Source organism: Macaca fascicularis, chromosome X, assembly GCF_037993035.2.
Source record: "Macaca fascicularis isolate 582-1 chromosome X, T2T-MFA8v1.1".
NCBI lineage: Eukaryota > Metazoa > Chordata > Mammalia > Primates > Cercopithecidae > Macaca > Macaca fascicularis.
Window position 1 is genome coordinate 73,240,767 of NC_088395.1, and position 18,376 is coordinate 73,259,142.

An 18,376-nucleotide genomic window follows, 5' to 3' on the forward strand; every position below is an offset into this window, starting at 1 on the left:
AGGGTGAGGCCCCGGGGATCTAAAGGGAAAATGTTTGCCCTGCCTCATGCTGCAACGCAGCAGTCTGAGACATGAGCTTGGGAATTATGGCACCAGCCTCCCCCAAGATAGATATTAATACGTGTGTGTGTGTATGTATATGTGTGTGTGAGTGTGTGTGTGTGTGTGTGTGTGTGTGTGTGTGTGTATGTTGAGGAGGGAGGCTGTGTGGAGGAGCTAAAAGGGGAGAAGGGCTTGATTTTGTCCCTAAAGTGCTAGGTAGATGTGCTGACACAATTTTGAGAGGCTTACCTGACCAAAAATGCGGGCATGGAAACTCTACCTCATTCACTGTCCTCTCTCCTCTTCTCTATAATCAAGTTGAGCTAGGAACATGTCTGGTAGTCCCATGAATGTGGAATCTGGCTCCCCAGACTACAACAGGGAAGCAAGAAATGCTCCAGATCAGTCCTGGTGAATGGGACAGGATATGCCACATCTGTAGAGTATTCTGGTGGTATGGGACAGGATATGCCACATCTGTAGAGTATTAGCTCTTGCGGACACCCCATTTCAGGCCCCTGCTGCTGTTGTGGTATAGCAACAAGGAAGCAGAGTCCAGAGAGAACAACTGGCTGCCAGGAGCCAAAGAGACTTAGGGAGGGAGCAGATCAAGTTAGAAACATGTGGGTAAATGTCACGAGTACCCTTCTCTCTCTACCCCTCCAAATATCACAGGTTAAGCCAATGGTTGAGGATGTAATAGCAGAAACACATTACTTAGATAGGGATATGACAATTCTACCCTATTCTACATTGGTGAAACCATTTATCCTGAAGATGGGTTTAGTTCTAAGCTCCACATACTTTAGAAGAACCTAAAGTGGTATTCTCCAGAGAGGCAATGTTGTCTTCAAGCCTCTGCAGGGCTATCTTAAAGCAGAGGAAACTGATGAGGTCTGTCTGGCACAAGGAACAGAGCCAGGATGGATAGGCGGGTACTATAGGGAAAGCTCTTTCTTACATTGAGCTCAAATCCACCAGTCACAATTGTATATGTTGTAATATACATTGAGTAGTAGTCAGCCCTCTGCCACCTCAAGTATGTGAGCAAGGACTACACAAACTCTTAGTGGGGATATTATAAAATGAACCCAAGCCTTGGAAAAAGAACTGGACTAGATAACCTTGAAGGTACCTAAGTTGACTGATTTGATATCAGTTATAACTTTCAAATTTGATATCACTTGTGACTTTCAAATGTACATTTGTTCACATTTTCTTAGGTTGGATGCAGGGAGCAGGGAAGACATTGGGAGAGCTGAAAATATATTAACTGAAGAAATACAGAATTGAACAGTGCAAGATATTTGGTTAGTTGAAAACTGGGAATCTACCTACTCTTCTACCTCATGCTACGTAAGCCTTTGAGAAACCAACATTGGCTATCAAATGGTTGCAATGGTGGAGTTGGACCAACTCTAAAATGTAGTTCTTGCCCAGTTCTAGCCCACTAATTTGCTCTGTGACTTTGAGAAACTAACTTTCCCTCTCTGTGTCTCAGTTCCTGCCTCTGTAAAATGTAAAATGAAGGGATATACGCACAAGGTTTGTATAGTTATTAGGGAATGGAGGTTGATTTGAAATGTAGGGTTTCCAGATGACAAGGCTTGTATATTTTTTTTTCTACTGTGCCATATTGCTTGTACACATAAAGGGAGATACCTGAATATGACCATTAGATAGTGGCGCCCTGAGACAGCTTGAAAAAGGCCAGAATGGAGAGACTGGTGTCATGACAACCTTGCCAGTTCCCTGACAGCTGCAGACCCAGAAGTGTGATATCTATCTGACTTAAAAGTATAGCATCACCACTGTTGCCCCTCCACCCACAAGTGTTCCTAGCTTGCTGCTGTTCCTCCACTCCTAGTAAACAATAATATTCCAGAGGGGAATTCCTTGAGGCTAGTCCTTAATTTCTGTTTTGTTTTCTGTTGTTGTTTTTATTTTTTCTGATCCACCTTTCCAGCTCACCTCATTAGAGTTAAGGGCTGGGAACTTCAAAGGTCACATTGAGCTCCAGTCTGTCTCCAGTGCTTTCGGTTGTGTTTCCCCTCAAGGTCTCAGCTCCAGTATAGGAGGCAGAGCTGGAAAACTTTTGCAGGTCCAGCTCTGTGCATTCGATGGGGTTGTGGACCCAGTGGGAGTGGCTCTCTGAGGCGCAGGAGGCCGTGGTAAAGGAATCCTGTGTGGGGAAGCCACTAGTCGAGCTGCAGTCGTCCTCGAGGATAGGGTTAAGTGGCTGGGTCTGAAAGATGCTCTCACTCATTTGGGGCTCAGGACTGGTCTCCTTGCTGGGTGCCATGGGGAAGAGAGATTCCTCCTCTGCTGTTTTATCAGCCTGAAACTTCAGCGAACCTCCTGCACCTCGAAGCAGAAAGCCACTGGGTTACCCAAAAGCAGGGGCTCTTCTCAACTGGGCACTCGGTACTGAGCACAAGATAGGGAAAAGTCTGGGAGCTGATTCTTCCCTTCCTCTCCCTGGGCACTAGAGCACGTAGCACCAGGCTGAGGTGACACAGTTCAGAAACATACTTACATTCGGGTATCAGATTGAGGCTACCTGGTACTGGATCAGGGAAAATAATCAATTTCTCTAGAGAAAAGGACACCTTTGTGGGAAACAGGAATTTGATACCGTCTCCCTTGCCATTTAGTCTGGTCTTATGTCTATGTACATTAAGTTATATGGCAAACTAGACTCTGCAGATGGAATTAAGGTTATGGATCTCAAAATAGGGAGAGAATCCTGGATTACCTTATGGATCCAATGTAATCCTGTGTCCCTAAAAGCAGAAGAGGAAGGCAGAGGAGATAGAGAGTATCAGAGAGATGTGGCATGAGAAGAACTCACCATTGCTAGTTTTGAAAATAGAAAGGGGCCATGAGTCAAAGAATGTAAGTGGCCCTAGAGGCTTACAGCTGGCAAGGAAATGGGACCTAAGTCCTTTAACTGCATAGACCTGAATTCTGCCACCTTTGTGCATGATCAAGCAAACAGATTCTCTCCCAGAGACTCCAGAAAGAAACACAGCCCTGCTAATATCTTAATTTTGGCATTGTTTGAGACTCTAAGCAGAGACCAAATTGAGCCTACTGAACTTCTGAGCTATGGAAACTGTGAGATAATAAGCTACTAAATGTGTGGTAATTTGTTATGGCCATGATAGAAAAGTAATACCCCCTTTATGCATGGGTCCAATTCAACATCAGGTCACAAACTGAGAACCTATGGGATGTGTTTGGCCTCTTTGCTTTGGTTGTGATTTTGTTCTTTATTCAAATTCATTGACTATGTTTTACACAATTTCAGTAAAAAAAAAATCCAGATTTCTAAATTCTCTTGAAAATGTAGAAGATCTTGCAACATTAAATTTTTCCACGTGGTTACAAAGAGCTGGAGCCAAGTAGTGGGATTCCCTTTTTGATAAGAGATGTGCTCTCTAGTTTGCCACAGTTGCTACTTTTCTCTCTTGCAATCTTACATTGGATCTAATTCACACATACATCTCATCCCTGTATGTGTGTAAGTCAGTGACTCCTGAAAAACAGTTTTCCAAAGTGAGGAAATGTTTAGCCTTCCTACCCCTTATAAAAACAGTGAGGAAACTGCCTGCCTTCATATTCCAAGCAGGTTACCACATTATTATCTTCAGGATAGAAGGAGAGCAGAAAAGGGTTACCCATCTCTCCTCTCCTGAAGCAGCTCTCTGATATTCTCTCCTTTTCATCTTCTTGACCCTGGAGTCCAAATGCTTCATTGTTCATGTTTCATGTCCACACATCCAGGGCCTAAGCAACAACTCTTATCTGGGACACTGCCCTCCAAAGTCAGAAACAGGAATGTCTACCCTGAGTCACAGTATCCCAGGAGCTAGCAAGAAGTAGACTTTGAGAAAAATCATAAAGGGACAACAGTGTTCCCCGTGTATCCTGCAGCCCATGAAATGCTATATTCATCTCCAATTAAGCCAGGGCACAACCAAATATACCTCTTGGGCTTTTCAAGATCAACTGCTAGGCCCCAGAGCCAAACTGACTAAGGCAAATTTACGTTAGCAGGATCTTCCCACACAAATACTGCTGCTTTGGACACAAAGATGAAAAGGAGTCCTTAGCACTCTTTTATGTAGTGAACTTTATCCTCCCTCTTATAAATCAACTTCATTCTCTGATCTGAGTTCCTGTTTCAGTGTCCCTGCCTAACTCTCAGTTCCCTTAATGGCACTGAAGCTGCACTGAACCTTGGTACTCTTGGCTGGAGTTCTAACTCTTTGCCTGGTCCTGACCAGCCACCTTCCCACCTCCTCCATCTTTTCCCTCAGTGAGCTGGATTTTCTGTCCCCCATTCTTGTCTAGTAGCTAAAGTTGTGCTTAATAGAAATAACAATGTTATTGTGACTTTAAATATGATTTTCCATCTGGAATTTTGCATGGCCATCTGATATGGACTGGACTAGACCTCTTGGACATCAGTATTATCTGAGGGAAAAAGTCTAGGTTTGCCGACTCCTCTGGACATAGGGCTTTCAGTTATCCCCATTTGTGAAGTTATTATACTAATAGCAGTTGCCTTAGGCCTCAATCACTTTTATTACAGTCGTATCTCAGATATAGCCGAGCCTTCCTCATTCATGACATGCTTTATAATTTATACCTACTAGTATAGATATAAAGAATTGGAAAAAATCTCAGAAATCAACAAATCCAATCCTGTCTCTTATCTTAAAGATTAAGAAGAAAGAGGTCTGAAGAGGCTAGATGACTTGTCTAAGGTTTCATGGTGATTTAGAGGTAGATGTAGAACCTAGGTCTCCAGATTCCTTTCCTGAGGGGTTTCCCACCATACCATGTTCCTTTAAAAACCCCTGAAACATAATGAACCAGGTCTTCTAAACTCTCAGGGTTGGCTTCAGTAATCTCTGAAGTCCCATGCTTTCTATTGCAGCCCCAGATAGTTCCCCAGGCCAACAGAAGACTATTCATGGGGTTTTCAAGCATAGTAGAAAAGGCCCATTATCTCTCAACCCCAGAACATTCCTCTATTCTGCCAATAAGAGCCTTGTTCCTGATTCATGTGAAACATGAAACAGCCACCCTTACCACGCTGGCAATGTCTGTTGAAGAACTGCTTGCAGTAGAGGAAGAAGAGCCCCAGGAAGGCCAGGGTAAACACCACTAGCAGGCTGCTCACCAGTGCAACAAGTGCGGCCTCCTGAGGGGGCACTGTGGGTGCATCTGCCTCCACTAAGCTCAACTGGAAGGCACCTGTGAGACAGAAAAATGGGGGAAGTCAGTTAGTGTGGGCAGTAAACAATCACACTGACCCTGGGCCTGGACTTCCTCAGGCTGTCACCCTTCTCCCTAGGGACTTCCCCAATTAGGGTGGCTATGCTCATTTTGCTTCTTTCTAGAGCAGACAAAATCATGAAGAACAAGGCAAAAGAATTTGTATATACTGCTGGTATGTACAAATTAGTACAATTAATCGAAGATGCACATATCCTATGATATTTCTATGCCACATCTAATTATACAATCCAGATCAATGGAAAGAAGCTAAAACATTCATCAGTAGAGCACAAGATAAACAAATCATGATATAATCCTAAAATCTTACAACACTTAGAGACCTTTATGGATCAGTATGAATAATATAGAGGGGAAAAAGAAAGTTGAGAAACAGAACATAGAGCTTGATATCGCTTCTATAAAACATTATAAAATACATAATAATAGCATATATCGGTTATGAATATGCACATATATCACAAAAGAACCCAAGTATTAAAACATTAGTGGAGAGTATGGCAGAGGCATGGTGCTCACCAATTATCCACATACTCCCATGTGTTCCCCTTATGCCCTTGCAGTAAGGCCATAAGAGTACTTCTGGCCAATGAACTGTGAGTTGAAATGACATGTGTCACTTCCAGACTGAGGCAGTTAAGAACCAATATGTCTCCTCCATCTCTTCCCCTGTATCATCGACCTGGAAGACATATGGTCTAGAGTGCATGGTCAAATGATGTAGGAAGGCCTTTGCACAGTAAAAAGAATAAACTTTTATTGTATAAATTCACTGAAATTTTGCAGTTTGTTTGTTACTGTAGCATAGCCTACCAACAGAATACATACAATTTCAGGATAGTGGTTGTATCTGAGGAGGTAGGGAGGTAACAGGACTCTGCGAGAATCTAAAAGAGAATTCCATTACCTCTGTGGAATCTTCATTCTTTTAAAAAATCTGAAGCAAATATGCAAAATGCTATGATTTATTAACTTTGGATAGATTCTGGGTAATTGCATTTTAATTTATATTTTTCTGCACTTAAAAAATATTTCTACATGTTTGAAATTTTTCATGATTTAAAAAATATATCACTAATTTTAAAATAGTAAGTAAGCAAATAGATGGTAGACAAAAAAGACAGACGACCTGATAAATGGATAGTGATATAGGCATAGATTGGACCCTGGTTCTTCATTCAGCCTCTTACAATTCCTCAGCTCTAAGGGCTCCTATATACTTTGTATAATAGTAATACCTCATAAGTGTACAAATATTATAATTTGTAAAGTGCTTCCTAATATCCATTTTATCATTAGACCTAGACACCCACCACAGAAAGTATGAAGAAAAATGATTATCATGACTCACCCTTTTTTCAGAGGTGGGAAATGAGGTTCAATGAGATTGAATGATTTGCACAGAGTTGCAAAAATCGTATGTTGTAAAACGAGAATTCTAATCTGATTGCCTTGCTACTCTACTCTACATGAAAAGGTATGAGGGGATAGGGGAAGTATTTACTACCCTATCTTGATGCCACCCCATGGAATGTGGAGAAAAGGGAAGAAGAGAACTGGGTACACACATTGAACTTCAGAGGTGGGAGTCTGCTTCGTGCACGGGATGCACTCTTGCTCCTGCAGGCCTCCAATGCGTGTCTTTCGGTAGAACCTGTGTTCAGAGCAATTAGGAATGGCAGGGTGATCAAACAAGCAATGCACGTGGACCAGTTCGTCCTGGGAAAGCAGCTCCTAAGAATCTTGCCAACCTGAAAGTAAGTGCCCACCCCTCATTCTGAGTTATCTGCCTCTGTGTCTTATTCTGACTCAGAGACCCAGACAGACACTCTACTTCTTCCCCCATTCATCACACCTTGTAGCCAAAAGGAGACCTAATTCCACAAGAGAGGGGTGCACTGCTTTGCTACCAAGTACATCATAGCTTCTTTTAAGTCTACAGTGAGATTTACCTTGAACTTTGGTCTTCGGCTGAGAATGATGATGAAAAAGCTGTCAAGTACTCATCTGTGACTGACAATGTGCTAAGCACTTTATAGAGGGATCTTGGGAAGACACCACTTCTCTCTTCTTGGAGCTTAAACTGAATATTATGTTGATAGGTAGAATACTTCAACTAGGTTCTGAGAGTTCAGGATGGGAGAGACCTCCAACAGCTAGAAAAGCCCAGACAAGCTTGGTCTCATAAAGCAGGCTCACCTGGGCAGACAGTCCCCACAGACAGCATTAGAGGTAGCTGTGCAGTTGACCTTCTGAACACGATTGATGACAGCACAGGTGATGCAACTCTGACATCTGTGGTGGCCCCAACTGCTTTTGTACCTGCGAGGAGGGCAGGCTGTGCAGTAGGCATCTCCACCCTCTCCATAACCACAATCCTGTAGAGAGATGGGAGGTGTTAATATTGCTTTATAGGAGCTTGGAGATGGGATCACCTGTAGGACAAGTGAACATGCACAGAGTAGTATTTTTCAACTTGCAACCCCATTACTAAGTCATAAAACCCATTCACTAGCTTCCAGCCAGCATTGAAAGATAAAATAAAACAAAATAGAATAATATCAACTATAAGAGTATACAGAATGAAGTAAAGCTAAGTATTTGTATCAGTCAGCATAGGCTATGCTGTAGTATGGCAAAAATCAAACCCTAAATCTCAGTGTCTTAAAAGAATAAAAGTGTATTTCTCACTCATCATATTTGCCTACCAGGGGGTTCCTGAGGACTCTGCTGTACATCATCCTCAATGGGGTACCCAGGGTTACAGAAGCTTTATTTTTGTGCTTTTATGATTGAAACATTTTGAACTGTGTACAAGCTCTTAACGTTTTCCCCCAAAATGACCCATATTGCTTTACTCACATGGCCTTGGCCGTACATATCACATCATCATTAATAACTACAAAGGGTACAAGAAAATGCAATTCTACAATGTGACAGAATGTGGGGAGCTGAAATATTTGACAAATAGTCATAAGCACTACCCACATCAGTACTGTTTTATAAAAGTTTTCTAGATAAAATGCATGAAATTATACATTGAGTTGTGACAAAAAGTTATTTCTTACTCTAGGTCATGGTAAAAAAATGTTTGAATGCCAATGGTATAGATGAGAGGCAAACACTCTAGTTGGCTGTTATCTCAGCTCTGGTACTAAGTTTGGCCATACTCCTTCCCCCCAACCCCCAATTTCTGGGCATCAGAAGTCCCAACACTGAGTAAATTGGAATAAATCTTGTCTAAAGATTATTAAAGCTGACAGCCTAACCCCAACAGGAACAAGGTTCCTGCCTGATACCAGTCACAGCTCTTTCTCAAAGAAACAACTCTAGTTGTAGAAGGATATTAATTGTATGCTAGTTGTAGCAGAAGCTGGCTGGTTGTTCACTTAACCTATTTTTTATTTCTCCTGGGAACACCACTAGCCTAAATTCTTTAACTCCACTGCAATGAAGTGGGGGCATGTGCATCATTTTTAGCCAATGAAATACGGATACTAATATTGTTTGCATTCCCAGGCCTGACTCAAAAACATGTCCTGTGTGATACTTAAATTTTCTTCATACATTCATTTTCCAGTGCCTGCTGACACCGCTGGAAACCTTGGAATAAATATATTAAGAATGATAGAGGAAACCAGATAAAATGGAGGAGTGGGCAGCTTCAAGCTCTTATGCCCCCAAAGAAACACAGAAAAACAAGCAGGAACTGGCATAATCAATGTTGTCAGAACTCTGGAAAGCATTCAAAGGCTTACATGAATCATGTAAATGTTAAATCAAGAAAAAGCCACTTGAAAATAATAGGAAAGTAGTTTTCTGCTATTTTTACTTGTACTTGTTACATCCCTCACCGCAGAGCAGTGGCAATCCTAAAGTAGTGTAAGTCTTAAAGTAGTCTCAGCCTGTATTCCTAGTGTGAGACCTCAGTACCTGATTCCAGAGTGAGCTAAGCAAAACTTATTGACAAATTACTGTGTATGTCTGTCCTAACCTCTTTGAGGGCTATTTGACGGCCTGATGTAAGGTATTTATGTATGTTCCACTCGATTCAGAATGCAGATTGGAAAAGTGATGGGCACTCTTTCAAGATGCTGCAAGACAAACTAACAAACCACAATGCCTAAGGCAATGATTATGGATTAAGAAATAAAACAGACTGTCTGAATCTGGAAGCAAAAGCTGGACGGGGGTTCCTTTAGAAATAAGGACATTCAAAAGTATCCACGTGGAGGAATTTAGAAAGGTATGTGCATACAAGACACATGCTCACAAAATACTAGTGGAGACCTAAAGCTTACATGTCAGGCTGATCCCTAAGTTAAGTGCACATCTGGCTAACTGTTTAAGGAGTGCCTCAGCACAGAGCCAATCTAAAAATGTGATAGAAGTGTGTGACTATTTTTTCTTTTGGTGGTTGTTGTCATTTTTTAACTTTTAACATTCAGTGAAATTGCTGTCCAAACATTAGCTGAACATGAGCTAAATTAGCATAGGTTTCAATGACGATGCACGACAAAAAATAGTCCCTACAAAAATAGTTTGGAAAAACACCTAAACAAATGGAGTGCTAGCCTAGGCAACATGGCAAAGCCCTGTCTCTACCAAAAATACAAAAATTAGTTGGGCATGGTGGCATGCACCTGTGGTCCCAGCTACTCAGGTGGCTAAGTTGGGAGGATCGCTAGAGCCCAGGAAGTGGAGGCTGCAGTCAGCAATAACCATGACACCACACTCCAGTCGGAGTGACAGAGTAACACCCAGTCTCAAACAAAATAATAATAATAATAATAATAATAATAATAATAACAGAAGGACTACTATAGCCTTCAACAACACAAATCTAGAAAAAAAAACAAAAATAAACAAAAATGAAACAGGTAAATGTGAGGAAAAGGGGGAATCTAACTTCCAGAGTTACTTCATTACAATACAAAACTGCCCAGTTTTTAACAACAAAAAGTAAATCACACAGTGTAAAAAGAAACAGGCAACTGTGGCCCATTCAAAGGAACAAGAAAAAGAAAGAACTGAGACTATTCTTGAGGAAGCCCAGACATTGCACTTAGTAGACAAAGACTAAAAGAACCGTCTTAAATTTGCTCAAAGACAAACATGGACAAAGAATTAAAAGAAATCAGGAAACAAATGTATAAACAAAGTGAGAATATTGGTAAAGAAAAATTTTAAAAAGGAACCAAACATAAATGCTTACTAAAAAGTAAGATAAATGAAATGAAAACTTCACTAGAGAATCTGAGTAGGTAAAAGAAAAAATGAGCAAACCTGAATGTAGGACAATTTAAATTATCAAGTCTGAGGAGAAGAAAGTAAACAGAACATAAGGAACTTGTGGAACATCATGCAGGTGACCAATATATGCATTACGGGATTCCCAGAAAAAAAATAGGGAGATGAGGAACGAGAATGACTATTTGAAGAAATAATGGCTTAAAACTTCTCAAATTTGATGAAAGACATAAATTTACCCATCCAAGATGCTCAAGAAACTCCAAGCAGAGTAAACATAAAGAGACCCGTGCTGAGATACCCTATCAACAAAATGTTTATAGTTGAAAACAAAAAGAAAATATTGAAAATGAAGAGTGAAATTATTTGTCAAGTAAAGGTATTCTCAGTAAGATTCAAAGCATATTTCTCATCACAAAGTGCAGAGACTTAAAGTCCGTGAGATGACATATATAAGTGCCTAAACAAATAAACTGTTAACCAAGAACTCTACATATAGCAAAAAACTTCTTTGAAAATAAAGGAATAATTAAAATATCCCTAGATAAACAACAGCTGATTGATATCACTAGACCTGACTATAAGAAGGGAATCCTTCAGGCTGAAATGAACAGACAATGGACAGTAACCCAAAGCCATACAAAGAGTAAATATCTCTGGTAAAGGTAATTGCATGAAAAAATATGATTCCACTTATATGAAATATCTAGAATAGGAAAATTTGTAGAGATAGAGAATAGAGGCTATCAGGTACTTTGGAGAGGGAGAAATTGGGTTATTGCTTAACGCATATAGAGATTGTATTGGGGTAATAAAAAGTCTTAGAAATAAAGGGGTGATGGTTGTATAACATTGTGAATATGATTAATGCTACTGAATTATACACTTACAGTGGCTAATACAGCAAATTTGAGATTATATATTTTACCATAACCTTAAAAATCATAATGCAGTATACAAAAAAACATGAATTGTAAACTTACATGGGTGAATTGCCTGGTAGGTGAACTGTAGTTTAATAAGGCTGTTTAAAAAATACAGAGCTCCCATAAGCCTGGCTTCCTCAATGGCTGAGAAGAATCCTCCTACTCCCCAACATGGATTGGAATTACATTCAGGAATAAACCCTTAACCTGTTATGTCACCAAACTTTAGTATTTGTTACAGCAGTTAGTATTACCTGAACTAATATTTAAGTTATACTTTCCCAGGAAATGGAAAAAGTGAGCATCAGGCAGGCTCTAAATACTCCTGCCATTCTGTCCCTGTGTTTGCCCACTCAGGTTTTACTCAATGCCTTGCAGCCTCACTCACAATGATCCCATCTGCCAATGGGATCTGATATGAGCGCTAGCCATTTTACTCTAAGTTTCTTGAAAAGGCAAAGGGTTTCTTGTAATCTCTGCTAACTTATGTGCACCATTGGAATGCTGATAGCTTCCATATCTGCTTAAAACAGTGAGCTGAGGGTCAAACTATTAGGAAATATAATGTAGTGACGAAAATCCCTGATCCACGGTAATGAAGACCTATCTGTAACTCCCACTTCTATCACTGACCAGCAATGTGACCTTGGACAAGTCATTGGGCCTGAATTTTCTCATCAATCCAATTGTAAACAATGCTATCTAACTTATAGGTTTGTTAAGATTACATGAGCTGACCAAATGAACAAAGGGAATATCTCAAAGCAATGGAGAATAGCTGGTTTTTTAAATAGGTTATGTTGTATAACTGAATGACAGTATGAAAAATGATAAAATTAGATACATTCCTCACACTATACACCAGAGTAAATTCAAAATAGATCAGAAATTTATAGATAAAAATTAAAACCAAAAAGTACCAAAACAAAATATAAGTAAATTTCTCTTTAATCTGGGAGTGGAGAAATTTTCTCTAACTGCAATTCAAAGTCCAGAATCAATAAAGGAAAGATAGATAGATCTAATTACATAAAAATTTTACAAAGTTTCAGGGCAAAAGATTCATAAGCAAAATTAGAAGATAAATAACGAACTAGTAAACAGATGTACACCATATCACAGACTAAAGATTTATATTCCTAAAATACAGAGCTAGTATAAATTAACAACAACAACCTTATAAGAAACTAAACGTACATTCACAGAAAAAGAAACACAAACAGCTCTTATTTAGATAAAGGATGTCTCTTAACCAGATACACACACACACACACACACACACAAACACAGAGATACATATATAGCTCTGTGTGTGGGTTGTGTGTAGTGCTTGTCACCATGCCTAGAACATAATAATCCTTCAACGAACAGATGAACTTTAGGTATTGTTCTTCTGGAAAGCAAGTTTTTATTCTGTCTATAGCAATGGAATCAGAAGACCTGTGCCTGACTCCTGACTTACTCACTTGCTAGAGAAGGAAATGACAAAAGCAAGCAAGCATTTATTGAAAGTTAACCAATAAGTTAAGTGACTGATTGATTGATTAATTGGTTAGCACTCCCTTTTATTTTATTGGTTAACTCAGAAAACATTTTTGAAGCAACTACAATGTGTGAGGATGCTATTCTGAATATTGTGACTAAATAATTGAATCAATCATACAAAACTCCACACACTCATGAATGTATATACTTGTTTATTTATAAAACCTTATAAGGGTGCATTATAATCCATGTTTCACAAATAAGCAAAATTGAGGCACAAATTGTTTGCCTGAGAAGCCTCTTCCCCATGGGCCTGAGATTCCCCACCCACAACTAGAGACAATAGGCTACAGGGGGCACCAGAGATTCTACCATAAGTACCCAGCTCAAATATTTCTTTGTCCTGTGGGTCTGAGATTCTTTTCCCCCACATAGGAACAGGTGGCTGGGGTATATTGGCAAGTGGTATCCTACTAATAATAAGTAGTACAGTATGGGAAATGTTCTTTGACTCCACAACTCAGACACTTCTTTATGCTGACCTAGATGGACCAGTGACCTGGCCCAGGAAATCTTCTATACCTGAGGCAGCAAAGATAAGCCCCACAGATTACAAATCACACTACAAAGGTCCTGGAAATTAAATAGTCTTTAGAACTGCAGCTCACAAACATAGGCTAAAACCTGTATGCTAAACCTAAACAGATGGCTGCCTGATAAAGTAAAAGATTTAAATAGGACCCTGAGTCTCCTGACATAAATGACAAAATGTCAAGAACTCAATGAAAAAACACCCATGAAAATAAGAATAAGGAAAATCACAACACGAATGAGAAAAGTCAATTAACTGACAGCAACTCTTAGATAAAGCAGATGTTGGAATGATTGAACAAGGATTCTAAAGCACGTATAATAACAATGTTTTAAAAAAACAATTTAAAATTCTCTTAAAAATAGAAAACCTCATCAAAGAAATAGAAGTATTTTTTTTAAAATAAGCAGATGGTAATTATTGAAAATAAAATGACAGAAATTTTAAAAACTCACTGGATGGGCCCAGTAGTAGAGAAGAGACAGATGACAGAAACAGTGAACTTGAGGATAGAACGATAGCATTTATGCAATATGAACAACAGGGAGAAAACGGCAAAATAAAACAAAATGAACAAAGCCTCAAGAACAAAATATAAAACAATAATATTCTCAGAATCTTATGAAAATAAAAATTTTAAAAATGTTTATCTAAAAATATTTTCAAACAAATTGGTAGAAAACTTCACAAATTTGGTAAAAGACCTACAAGTTAAAGAGGATTAACAGACCCCAAATAGAATAAATCCAAAGAAATGCACACCAACACACATCATAATAAAACTTTTGAAACTAAAGAAACTAAAAAATATTGAAAATAGCCAAGAAGAAATGACATCATCTATAGAAAAACATCCATTCAAATGATACGACAGTGTGTTTCTATCAGAAACCATGGAGGCCAGAAGGAAGAACTACATTTTTAAAGTACTGAAATAAAAAATACCGCCAACTGCAAATTTATATCCAGTGAAAGTATCCTCAGAAATGAAGGTACATAAAAACATTCTCAGGCAAAGGAAAACTAACATAATGAGTTGCTAGTAGGCCTACCCTTAAATAATGCTAAAGGGAGTTCATAAACAGAAATGAAATGATTTAAAAAACAGTGGAAGCGATAAAAGAAGAAATCTTGGTGCATCAGGAAGGAAGGAACACTGGGAGAGAAAAAATATGGGTGTATAAAATGCACTGTCTTTCTCTTCATACATTTTATAAATCACAGTTGATGATTAAAGCAAATTTAACAAAAATTATATCTGATATTTGTGACAATGATATTTAAAAGTGGGGAAAGTAAAGGAATCTAAATGGAACAGATATTTCAATACTTCACTTGAAATGGCAAAATGTTAATACCAGCTGACAATGAAAAAGTAACGTGTTAGTTTTTCATGTAATATTCAAAACCACCTCTAATAAAATGATATAAAGAGATACACTCAAAAAAACTACAAATAAATCATGATGAAATCTCAAGCAAAATGTTCATGTAACACACAAGGAAGGCAAGAAAAGAAAAATAGAGGGACAAAAAACAGAGAAAACAAACACAGAAACAGAGAAAGCATTTTTTTCATGTGTCTGTTGGCTGTATGCATGTCTTCTTTTGCGAAATGTCTGTTCATATCCTTTGCCCACTTTTTGATGGGGTTGTTTGTTTTTCTCTTGTAAATTTGTTTGAGTTCTTTGTAGGTTCTGGATATCAGCCCTTTGTCGGATGAGTAGATTGCAAAAATTTTCTCCCATTCTGTAGGTTGCCTGTTCACTGTGATGGTAGTTTCTTTTGCTGTGAAGAAGCTCTTCAGTTTAATGAGATTCCATTTGTCAATTTTGGCTTTTGTTGCCATTGCTTTTGGTGTTTTAGACATGAAGTCTTTGCCCATGCCTATGTCCTGAATGGTATTGCCTAGGTTTTCTTCTAGGGCTTTTATTGTATTAGGTCTAACATTTAAGCCTCTAATTCATCTTGAATTAATTTTCGTATAAGGAGTAAGGAAAGGATCCAGTTTCAGCTTTCTACTTATGGCTAGCCAATTTCCCCAGCACCATTTATTAAATAGGGAATCCTTTCCCCATTTCTTGTTTCTCTCAGGTTTGTCAAAGATCAGATGGCTGTAGATGTGTGGTATTATTTCTGAGCACTCTGTTCTGTTCCATTGTTCTATACCTCTGTTTTGGTACCAGTACCATGCTATTTTGGTTACTGTAGCCTTGTAGTATAGTTTGAAGTCAGGTAGCGTGATGCCTCCAGCTTTGTTCTTTTGACTTAGGATTGTCTTGGAGATGCGGGCTCTTTTTTGGTTCCATATGAACTTTAAAGCAGGTTTTTTCCAATTCTGTGAAGAAACTCGTTGGTAGCTTGATGGGGATGGCATTGAATCTATAAATAACCTTGGGCAGTATGGCCATTTTCACGATATTGATTCTTCCTATCCATGAGCATGATATGTTCTTCCATTTGTTTGTGTCCTCTTTTATTTCACTGAGCAGTGGTTTGTAGTTCTCCTTGAAGAGGTCCTTTACATCCCTTGTAAGTTGGATTCCTAAGTCTTTTATTCTCTTTGAAGCAATTGTGAATAGGAGTTCATTCATGATTTGGCTCTGTTTTTCTTTTATTGGTATATAAGAATGCTTGTGATTTTTGCACACTGATTTTGTATCCTGAGACTTTGCTGAAGTTGCTTATCAGCATAAGGAGATTTTGGGCTGAGACAAGGGGGTTTTCTAAATATGCAATCATGTCATCTGCAAACAGGGACAATTTGACTTCTTCTTTTCCTAACTGAATACCCTTGATTTCTTTCTCTTCCCTGATTGCCCTAACCAGAACTTCCAACACTATGTTGAATAGGAGTGGTGAGAGAGGGCATCCCTGTCTTGTGCTAGTTTTCAAAGGGAATGCTTCCTTTTTTTGCCCATTCAGTATGATATTGGCTGTGGGTTTGTCATAAATATCTCTTACTATTTTGAGATAAGTTCCATCAATACCAAATTTATTGAGAGGTTTTAGCATGAAGGGCTGTTGAATTTTCTTAAAGGCCTTTTCTGCATCTATTGAGATAATCATGTGGTTTTTGTCTTTGTTTCTGTTTATATGCTGGATTATGTTTATTGATTTGCGAATGTTGAACTAGCCTTGCATCCCAGGGATGAAGCTCACTTGATCATGGTGGATAAGCTTTTTGCTGTGCTGCTGGATTTGGTTTGCTAGTATTTTATTGAGAATTTTTGCATCGATGTTCATCAGGGATATTGGTCTAAAATTCTCTTTTTTTGTTGTGTCTCTGCCAGGCTTTGGTATTAGGATGATATTGGCCTCATAAAATGAGTTAGGGAGGATTCTCTCTTTTTCTATTGATTGGAATAGTTTCAGAAGGAATGGTACTAGCTCCTCCTTGTACCTCTGGTAGAATTCAGCTGTGAATCCATCTGGCCCTGGACTTTTTTTGGTTGGTAGGCTATTAATTATTGCCTCAATTTCAGAGCCTGCTATTGACCTATTCACGGATTCAACTTCTTCCTGGCTTAGTCTTAGGAGAGTGTAAGTGTCCAAGAAATAAACCATTTCTTCTAGATTTTCTACTTTATTTGCGTAGAGCTGTTTATAGCATTCTCTGATGGTAGTTTGTATTTCTGTGGGGTCGGTGGTGATATCCCCTTTATCATTTTTTATTGCATCTATTTGATTCTTCTCCTTTTCTTCTTTATTAGTCTTGCTAGTGGTCTATCAATTTTGTTGATCTTTTCAAAAAACCAGCTCCTGGATTCATTGATTTTTTAGAGAATTTTTTTTTAGTGTAGTTTTATTTTTTTATTATTATTATTATTATTATACTTTAAGTTCTAGGGCACATGTTCATAACGTGCAGTTGTGTTACATATGTATACTTGTGCCATGTTGCTGTGCTGCACCCATCAACTTGTCATTTACATCAGATATAACTCCCAATGCAATCCCTCCCCCCTCCCCCCTTCCCCCTCCCCATGATAGGCCCTGCTATGTGATGTTCCCCTTCCCGAGTCCAAGTAATCTCATTGTTCAGTTCCCACCTATGAGTGAGAACATGCAGTGTTTGGTTTTCTGTTCTTGTGATAGTTTGCTAAGAATGATGGTTTCCAGCTGCATTCATGTACCTACAAAGGACACAAACTCATCCTTTTTGAAGGCTGCATAGTATTCCATGGTGTATATGTGCCACATTTTCTTAATCCAGTCTGTCACTGATGGACATTTGGGTTGATTCCAAGTCTTTGCTATTGTGAATAGTGCCGCAATAAACATACGTGTGCATGTGTCTTTAGAGCAGCATGATTTATAATCCTTTGGGTATATCCCCAGTAATGGGATGGCTGGGTCATATGGTACATCTAGTTCTAGATCCTTGAGGAATCGCCATACTGTTTTCCATAATGGTTGAACTAGTTTACAATCCCACCAACAGTGTAAAAGTGTTCCTATTTCTCCACATCCTCTCCAGCACCTGTTGTTTCCTGACTTTTTAATGATCGCCATTCTAACTGGTGTGAGATGGTATCTCATTGTGGTTTTGATTTGCATTTCTCTGATGGCCAGTGATGATGAGCATTTTTTCATGTGTCTGTTGGCTGTATGAATGAGAGAATAAAATACCTAGGAATCCAACTGACAAGGGATGTAAAGGACCTCTTCAAGGAGAACTACAAACCACTGCTCAGTGAAATAAAAGAGGACACAAACAAATGGAAGAACATACCATGCTCATGGATAGGAAGAATCAATATCGTGAAAATGG

General features: G+C 38.9%; 1 protein-coding gene across 7 annotated transcripts in view; it reads right to left on the reverse strand.

The window, feature by feature from the left end:
* Nucleotides 1-1,979: 1,979 nt before the first annotated feature.
* Nucleotides 1,980-18,376, reverse strand: part of EDA2R (ectodysplasin A2 receptor) — a 44,139-nt gene continuing 27,742 nt past the window's right edge. For 3 of the 7 annotated variants that reach the window (XM_045383416.3, XM_045383415.3, XM_065538765.2), the window contains exons 3-6: nt 7,549-7,727; nt 6,918-7,003; nt 5,143-5,307; nt 1,980-2,406 (exon numbers count right to left, since the gene is read on the reverse strand). In XM_045383416.3, the coding sequence (XP_045239351.1) occupies nt 2,024-2,406; nt 5,143-5,307; nt 6,918-7,003; nt 7,549-7,727 (813 nt within the window). In that variant the 3' untranslated portion in view covers nt 1,980-2,023. The remainder of the gene's footprint in view (nt 2,407-5,142; nt 5,308-6,917; nt 7,004-7,548; nt 7,728-18,376) is intronic. The other 4 variants (XM_074029228.1, XM_065538766.2, XM_074029229.1 and 1 more) reach the window with 3 other exon arrangements.